This window comes from Stomoxys calcitrans, chromosome 3, assembly GCF_963082655.1.
Source record: "Stomoxys calcitrans chromosome 3, idStoCalc2.1, whole genome shotgun sequence".
NCBI classification, from domain to species: domain Eukaryota; kingdom Metazoa; phylum Arthropoda; class Insecta; order Diptera; family Muscidae; genus Stomoxys; species Stomoxys calcitrans.
The window spans coordinates 166,458,367-166,468,184 of record NC_081554.1 but is presented as its reverse complement, the minus strand read 5'-3'; the positions used below and the strand labels follow the sequence as shown (position 1 = coordinate 166,468,184).

The following is a 9,818-nucleotide window of genomic DNA, read 5'->3' as shown; positions in this document are numbered from 1 at the left end:
CTTGGTAAACTTAAAATGGCTGTATCTCCTAAACTATGCGTCCTACAGGGAAATGGGCCTTAATTCGTGACACCATCAAAAATTTCAAAATTTGATCGAAAATCATTAAAAATCGAAATTTCACTTGGTAAACTTAAAATGGCTGTATCTCCTAAACTATGCGTCCTAGGGGGAAATGGGCCTTAATTTGTGACACCGTCAAATATTTTCATCGAAAATCCCTTAAAAATCAAAATTTCACTTGGAAAGCTTAAAATGGCTGTATCTCCTAAACTATGCGTCCTAGAGGGAAATGGGCTTTAATTCGTGACACTATCAAAAATTTCAAAGTTTTGGACATTTTAAAATGGCCATCAAAAATTTCAAAATTTCGTCGAAAATCCATTAAAAATCTAAATTTCACTTGGTAAACTTAAAATGGCTGTATCTCCTAAACTATGCGTCCTAGAGGGAAATGGGCCTTAATTCGTGACACCATCAAAAATTTCAATATATCATCGAAAATCCATTAAAAATCGAAATTTCACTTGGTAAACTTAAAATGACAGTATCTCCTAAACTATGCGTCCTAGAGGGAAGTGGGCCTTAATTCGTGACACCATCAAATATTTCAAAATTTCATCGAAAATCCATTAAAAATCCAAATTTTACTTGGAAAACGTAAAATGGCTGTATTTCGTAAACTATGCGTCCTATAGGGAAATGGGCCTTAATTCGTGACACCATCAAAAATTTCAAAATTTCATCGAAAATCCATTAAAAATCGAAATTTCACTTGGTAAACTTAAAATGGCTGTATCTCCTAAACTATGCTTCCTAGAGGGAAATGGGCCTTAATTCGTGACACCATCAAAAATTTCAAAATTTCATCGAAAATCCATTAAAAATCGAAATTTCACTTGGAAAACTTAAAATGGCTGTATCTCGTAAACTTTACGTAATTTCAAGCGGGTAGCTTTACGCGTTCGACCGCTATCATGATTTCGACAGACGGATTTGTCGGACATGGCTATTTCGAATCTGAACGTTGATACGATCAAGAATATATGTACTTTAAGGGGTCTCAGACGAATATTTCGAGGTGTTACAAACTGAATGACTAGATTAGTATGCCCCCATCCTATGGTGGTGCAAACACAACAAATGGCAGCGGCATACACCACTCGACTGACCCAACTGCTTGATAAAAGCGCTCCTTGTTACGATGATATAATCGTGCAGTGGCAAACTTTTGCCTACTCCATGGAAAATGCCGCGAAATCCTTACTTGGGTACCGGAAGCCTCATTCCAGAAACCCATGGTACGACCAAGAGTGTCGAGAAGCTACTGAAGCCAAGAATGCGGCATATAGAGCGACCCTGCAATCAGTAGCAACGCGCCAGATGGAGGAGAGGTGTCGGGAGAAAAGGAGAGAAGAGAGAGAGAGAGAGAGAGAGAGAGAGAAGATAAGTCTATTCCGCAGAAAGAAAAAGGAAATGGAAAGACGTGAGTGCGAGCGAATAGAGATGTACAAGAGTCAGAATGAAGTCCGGAAACTCTACCAAAGAATTAAACATCATACCGATGGCTTTGGTGCAAGCACATCCTCCTGCAGAGACAAAGAAAGAAATCTGGTAACTGACACAGACAACATGCTGAGGATATGGAAAGCACATTTCACCCAACTGCTAGTGCCCGACGTTGGCGGCAAAGAGGATACCGCAGAACCAATTCCTGATGATGGTATAGAATGTTTACCTCCTAGTCAGAATGAGGTCCTAGTAGCAGTGACCTGACTTACAACAAGGCAGTAGGAGCCGAAGGATTACCCGCTGAACTATTTATAACTGGAGGCGACACGCTGGTAAGGCGTATGCATCAGCTTATCTGCGCAATCTGGCTATAAGAACGCAGAACCCGATGATTGGAACCTCAGCATACTATGTCCCGTACACAAGAAAGGAGACAAGACTGAATGTGCTAACTACAGAGGAATAAGTCTCCTCCCCATCGCATGCAAGATACTCTCGAGCGTACTGTGTGAAAGATTAAAACCTAAAGTCAATGAGATAATTGGGCCCTATCAATGCGGCTTTAGACCAGGTAAATCCACCCTAGACCAGATATTCACACTGCGCCAAATCCTGGAAAAGACCCGAGAAGGACAAATCAACACCTACCACCTCTTTGTTGATTACAAAGCCGCCTTCGATACTCCTTTTCGTTCAAAGGTATTTCAAGCCATATCTGAGTTTGGTATCCCTGTAAAATTAATAGGACTCTGCAGGAAGAATAGGAAAGAATCTCTCCGAACCATTTAATACCAAACGAGGTTTCAGACAAGGACACAGCCTATCGTGTGATCTCTTTAATATCCTGCTGGAGAAGATTAAACGAGATGCAGATGTGTATAGATGTGCCACACTAATCACAAGATAACACATGCTACTCGCCTCTGCCGATGACATCGATATCATAGGTCGGTCCCCGGAGATAGTAACTGCAGCCTTTGAAAGAATCGAAAGAGAGTCAGTGAAAATGGGTCTGGCAGTAAATGGAGATAAGACGAAATGGATGGTTTCAACTCCCAAAACACCCTGTGCAACCAAGCAGATAAAGAAAATGGAGAAAGTTGGGAACCACAACTTTGAGACAGTCAGTAACTTTATGTACCTCGGCACAGCCGTAACCGAAACGAATGACACCAGTTTTGAGATTAAGCGAAGAATAATACTGGCACACAGATGCTACTTTGGACTAAGTAAGCAGTTTAGAAACAAGGCCACCTATCGACAGACGAAGATTACACTGTTCAAGGCACTGATACTGATACCTGTGCTGTTATATGGTTCTGAAGCATGGGTACTTGTGAAAGCAGATGAGGCAGTACTTGGAGTATTTGAGAGAAAGGTTCTTCGTCAGATATATGAACCAGTTTGGGTTAATGGAGAATATAGGCGACATATGAACCACGAGCTGTATGATGACGAAAGCATAGCTACATGCATCAAAATATTGGGTTGCCCAAAAAGTAATCGCGGATTTTTTAAAAGAAAGTAAATGCACTTTTAATAAAACTTAGAATGAACTTTAATCAAATATACTTTTTTACACTTTTTTTCTAAAGCAAGCTAAAAGTAACAGCTGATAACTGACAGAAAGAATGCAATTACAGAGTCAGAAGGTGTGAAAAAATTTGTCAATGCCAAATATATGAAAAATCCGCAATTACTTTTTGGGCAACCCAATACAACGGCTGCGTTGGCTATGTTGTCAGAATGGATGAAGAAGCTCCAGCATAGAAGTCTTTTGAATGAAAACATGGTGGTATACGTAAACCGGGAAGACCAAAAACCCGATGGAAAGATCAAGTGGTGGGAGACACCTCGAAACTTGGTGTCAGAGATTTTAGAATGAACGCAGAAAATCGAGGTGCTTGGAACGCTATTCTACGTTTGGCTAGTAGAACAAATATTCTGTCATAGCCAATTAAAGTAAAGTAAGAGTCTTGTGCAACCTTTTCTTTGACTAATCGGTTATGTCTATGACCTTGGCGACCGTGGTATGCCGCTTGTATTGCTTTTGGACTTAAGAGCATCGTTTAGGGTATGATCCCTTTGACCCTAATATCAATGTCCTGATTTGTTTATATTTTCGTCTCAGGCCTACAAGGGAAAGTGGATTAGAATGCGTGTCGAAATGTACGATTAAATTTTTTTTGCCACTTTTGCATTGGCCTCATCATCTGTGTCCGACGGCAGTTTATCCTCAGGGGATTTCGTTAATTATGTCAAGATGAGCTGTTTTACGCATCCAGGCGCAGTAGAGCAGCATAGACGGTACTCTTTCTCTGGACGCTGGACACTTGCGATGTGGATAATTCCTCTTCGGTCGCTTTCCCAGCTGTTGTTGGCGATGTACCTTCTAAGTTTCCTTCTTACCGCTAGCGCATACCTTAAACCTAGTCCTACTGAAAGACCCATTCACATAGGGCATGTCGGAACACGTCTCGGGCCTAGCATAGTCCTTAAGCCTAGTCCTACTGAAAGACCCATTCACATAGGGCATGACGAAAGACGTCTCGGGCCTAGCATAGTCCTACAGAATGACCCATTCACCCGCCTAGGAGCCTTTTCCTCCTCATTTCAACGATTAGAAAGGTTTTCCATTTGCAATTGTCCGAATTGCTTTGGGAACTTTCTCATGATAAATCCCCATACTGCTCTTCGCAGGCCACCATAGGGTAGAGGTTAGTATGTCCGCCTATGACGCTGAACGCCTGGGATCGAATCCCAGACGAGACGATCAGAAACAATTATCAGCGGTAGTGTTCCCCTCCTAATGCTGGGAACATTTGTGAGGTACTATGCCACGACATCTCTCCAAAGAGATGTCTCACTGCGGCAGGCCGTTCGGACTTGGCTATAAAAAGGAGGCCCCTTATCATTGAGCTTAAACTTGAATTGAACTGCATTCATTGATATGTCAGAAGTTTTCCCCTGTTTCTTAGTGGAAAGTTCATGGGCAAAATTTGCATTTCCATTGCTCTTCAGCAACAACATAGGAGTTCCCAACCCCACCGCTTCTAAACACCTTTGGTCTTACCTTGTTCAAACCGTAGAAAAACCTCCTTCACACTAATTTAGGGTTTTGAAACAACTGGTGTTGGTTTCTTATCAGCCTCCCTCCATTTACCTCTATACAAGTCGGTGGCTGAAAATTGGATTCTATATCTCCCGGATCACGAGTTTGACATTGGTCAAAAAGTAAATCTTTCTTCTTATTGCAAGTTGTGGTAAAATTTTATGAGGAGTTTTTATACCCTCCACCATAGGATGGGGGTACACTAATTTCGTCATTCTGTTTGTAACTACTCGAAATATTCGTCTGAGACCCCATAAAGTATATATATTCTTGATTGTCGGGACATTTTATGTCGATCTAGCCATGTCCGTCCGTCCGTCTGTCCGTCCGTCCGTTTGTCCGTCCATCTGTCCGTCCGTCCGTCTGTCCGTCCGTCTGTCTGTCCGTCAGTCCGTCTGTCCGTCCGTCTGTCTGGCTGAAATTTGGCATGACGTGTTTCGTTATGACTTTCAACAACTGTGCCAAGTATGGTTTTAATCGGTTCATAACCTGATATAGCTGCCATATAAACCGATCTTGGGTCTTGACTTCTTGAGCCTCTAGAGGGCGTAATTCTTATCCGATTGGAATGAAATTTTGCACGACGTGTTTCGATATGATATCCAACAACTGTGCCAAGTATGGTTAAAATCGGTCCATAACCTGATATAGCTGTCATATAAACAGTTCTGGGGACTTGACTTCTTGAGCGTCTAGAGGGCGCAATTCTCGTTCGATTTGACTGAAATTTTGCACGACGTGTTTTGTTATGACTTTCAACTACTGTGCCAAGTATGGTTTTAATCGGTTCATAACCTGATATAGCTGCCATATAAACCGATCTTGGGTCTTGACTTCTTGAGCCTCTAGAGGGCGTAATTCTTATCCGATTGGAATGAAATTTTGCACGACGTGTTTCGATATGATATCCAACAACTGTGCCAAGTATGGTTAAAATCGGTCCATAACCTGATATAGCTGTCATATAAACAGTTCTGGGGACTTGACTTCTTGAGCGTCTAGAGGGCGCAATTCTCGTTCGATTTGACTGAAATTTTGCACGACGTGTTTTGTTATGACTTTCAATAACTGTGCCAAGTATGGTTCAAATCGGTTCATAGCCTGATATAGCTGTTATATAAACCGATCTTGGTTCTTGATTTCTTGAGCCTCTAGAGGGCGCAATTCTTATCCGATTAGAATGAAATTTTGCACGACGTGTTTTGTTATGATATCCAACAACTGTGTCAAGTATGGTTTAAATCGGTCCATAACCTGATATAGCTGTCATATAAACCGATCTTGGGCCTTGAATTCTTGAGTCTCTAGAGGGCGCAATTCTTATCCGATTGGAATGAAATTTTGTACGACGGATTCTCTCATGACCATCAACATACGTGTTTATTATGGTCAGAATCGATCTATAGCTTGATACAGCTCCCATATATACCGATCTCCCGATTTCGCTTCTTGAGCCCCGAATCGGACTATAACTTGATATAGCTGCTCCTCCGTCCTTATTCATTATATTTTTTTTTTGCCGGAAAACAGATACAGCTCAAAGAACTCAACAGATGCGACCATGGTGGAGGGTATATAAGATTCGGCCCGGCCGAACTTGGCACGCTTTTATTTGTTTTGCCTAAGAAGAGATGCCGGCAAAAGAACTCCACAAATGCGATCCATGGTGGAAGGTATATAAGGTTCGGCACGGCCGAACTTAGCACGCTTTTACTTGTTTTGACTTTTACATGATTCTCTTAAGGTGAAGGACGAATTTTGCACCTGTTCGTCCTTGGGATGTTAATCTAAGACCCCCTAAATCCTTTAATCGCCAGTATCACTTACTACTCAAACAAACCCTACGTGCATGTATGAAACAACTACTTCTCCTCGTTTTACTTAACAACTCTTCAAAATTTTTTCAAAGAAAAAGCAAAACGTCTATGGAAAAAATGTTGATAAAATATTTGAATATCCATTAAATTTTCATTTCTTTTCAACACACATCACATACACACACATAAAGCAGAAAAATACATATTTTTAATATCTTCACCCACAGGACGACGGACGGTAGGACTTAAAAAGGCAAGAAAAAAAAAAAATATAGCGGAATAGAAACAGAAAAACAAGGAAGCCATAACAAAAATAAGGTTCGATTAAGGATATTTCATCTGAGCTTATCTTTCTAATATGTGTACTTCACTTATTTTCCAGCAATATGTATAAATGCAGCAATAACGATTTGCGGAATATCAAAAGTATCAGTTCCACCAAGAAACTGAGCCGTTGCTGCTCGTTCCATTTTCGTTATCTGGAATTATGTCGTGCCAAGAATCTAACCCCTTTGCCCGATATAAAGATGAAAAAAAATTCTACCAACATTTTGGATTTCTATGGTGACAAGTTGTGTGTTAACGATTGGTTGTTAGTTGTGGCATCATTGAACAGCGATCAAGTGCTGCAAACATTGGCCATACGCATGCGCAAAGCATTTCCAGTGGGTGAGTGGAACAAGGACTATATTGAAAGTTTATATAAAAACAAGCAAAAGCGCGATAAATTTGTTGGGGTCGAAAAAAAGTATTTTGGACGTTATATTTTTAAAATAGCTTGGATGTCATGTTAGAAGTCATTGTGAAAAATTTCAATTTATGGTAAGGCAGCCGGAAGCATATACCCTTCTCTGGATCCTCAGTGAAACGCAAGGACCTGTTAGGTTATCTAGCTTTGATCAATCCATGTAGCATAACCCACTAAATGGCAATACTAGAGTTCCATCAATTCAAGACAGTGTTGTGTCTCGCACTCCACCTCAAGTGTCAGTTCAGTTATCCTATTAGCAACCTCTTCGTTTATCATGACATCCTCTATACGCTCCATGGCTTTGAGAAAAAGATGAAAGACCAACAGGCATGTAGGTTGTTGGCGCCGTTTAAATTTCCTTGCCGCGCTTGAATATAAACACAAACCTTGCCTTCTCTCAGGCCTGTGGAGAAAAGGCGAGTCCTAGTCTCAAGAAGTCAAATCCGGAGATCGGTTTATATGGGAGTTATATCAAGTTATAGACCGATTCGGACCGTACTTGGCACAGTCGTTGAAAGTTATAACAGAACACTACAAGCAACATTTCATATCCAGTCAAATTGGGAGATCGGTTTATATGGGAGCTATATCTAAATCTGGACCGATATGGCCCATTTGCAATCCCCTATGACCTACAGGAAATTACCAGCGGCTAGCTCTAGGCGTTCGACCGCTATCGTGATTTCGCCAGACGGATGGGCGGACGGACATTGCTAGTTCGACTTAGAACGTCGCGACGATCATGAATATATATACTTTATGGGGTCACAGATAATTTTTTCAAGGTGTTACAAACGGAATGACTAGATTAGTATACACCCATCCAAAGTTGGTGGGCATAACAACTGACGGAATTGGTAGGGTATGCCATAAAAACCAGAAAGACTGAGGTCTTATTTTTACCATGTGACGAAAAAAAGGTGTTTTTAAGAGACCTGTCTTGGATCGCTGGGGTAGATATGCCGCCCCTCGGTAGGCCAAGTACGAGGTCGTGAATCTTGGCCAGATATTAAGCTGGAAAAGGAAGGTCGAGGAATGAGTAACAAGTAAAAAGGCGTTAAGTTCGGCCGGGCCGAATTTTGGATACCCACCACCTCGGGCATATATGTAAACCACTTTTCATCAAAATCCGGTGAAAATTGCATACCTTAGGATTATAAATGCCCATTTTTTGGGGCCAAGATTTTAAATCGAGATATCGGTCTATATGGCAGCTATATGCAAATGTTCATCGATCAAGACCAAATTGCAAAAATATGTGGAGGGGCTTAACTTAACTCTTTGTCCCAAATTTCGGCAACATCGGACAATAAATGCGCCTTTTATGGGTCAAAAACATTAAATCGAGAGATCGGTCTACATGGCAGCTATATCCAAATCTGGACCGATCTAAACCAAATTAACAAAGGATGTCGAAGGGCCTAACACAACTCACTGTCTTAAATTTCAGTAAAATCGGATAATAAATGTGGCATTTGTGGGCCTAAGACCCTTAATCGGAGGATCGGTCTATATGGCAGCTATATCCAAATTTGGACCGATCTAAGCCAAATTGACGAAATTGACGAAGGATGTCGAAGAGCTTAAGACAACTCTCTGTCCCAAATTTCAGCAAAATCGGATGATAAATGTGGCTTTTATGGGCCTAAGAACCTAAATGGGAGTATCGGTCTATATGGCAGCTATATCCAAATCTGAACCGATCTAGGCCAAATTGACGAAGGATGTCGAAGAGCCTAAGACAACTCACTGTCCCAAATTTCAGCAAAATTGGATAATAAATGTGGCTTTTATGGGCCTAAGACCCTAAATCGGAATATCGGTCTATATGGCAGCTATATCCAAATCTGAACCGATCTGAGCCAAATTGACGAAGAATGTCGAAGGGCCCAAGACAACTCACTGTCCCCAATTACAGCAAAATCGGATAAAAAATGTGGCTTTTATGGGCCTAAGACCTTAAATCGGAGGATCGGTCTATATGGCAGCTATATCCAAATCTGGACCGATATGGGCAAAATTGACGAAGAACGTCGAGGGGTCCAACACAACTCACTGTCCCAAATTTCAGCGAAATCGAATAATAAATGTGGCTTTTATGGGCCCAAGACCCTAAATCGGCGGATCGGTCTATATGGGGGCTATATCAAAATATAGTCCGATATATCCCATCTTCGAACTTAACCTGCTTATGGACAAAAAAAAAAAAAAAATCTGTACAAAGTTTCAGCTCAATATCTCTATTTTTAAAGACTGTAGCTTGATTTCAACAGACAGACGGACGGACATGTCTAGATCGTCTTTGATTTTTACGCTGATCAAGAATATATATCCTTATAGGGTCGGAAATGGATAATTCGATGTGTTGCAAACGGAATGACAAAATGAATATACCCCCATCCTTCGGTGGTGGGTATAAAAAGGGCATCGAATTGGAAGAACACCAGATAATTGTCTTCAAGCACATTGGCCTCTCATTATTGTTGGCTATCGCAGAGGCCTGAAATGACTCGCAGATGGAAGCTCCTTAATTCAGACTTACTGGATTCTATCAGAGATGGATGACACTTATCTTTGAACTGAGGAATCATATGAGTAACTTCGGACTACTGATAGGGCTCCTGAG

General features: G+C 41.2%; 1 protein-coding gene across 1 annotated transcript; it reads left to right on the top strand.

Moving 5' to 3' along the window:
- Nucleotides 1-6,827: 6,827 nt before the first annotated feature.
- Nucleotides 6,828-7,235, top strand: LOC131996209 (protein Cep78 homolog). Its single transcript, XM_059365676.1, has one exon. The coding sequence runs from the start codon at nt 6,828-6,830 to the stop codon at nt 7,233-7,235; it is 408 nt and encodes a 135-aa protein (XP_059221659.1).
- The last annotated feature ends 2,583 nt before the right edge of the window (nt 7,236-9,818 follow it).

What these genes read in the sequence shown, in the direction of transcription:
- LOC131996209 (XM_059365676.1), top strand. Translation starts at nt 6,828, where the DNA reads ATGTATAAATGCAGCAATAACGATTTGCGGAATATCAAAAGTATCAGT.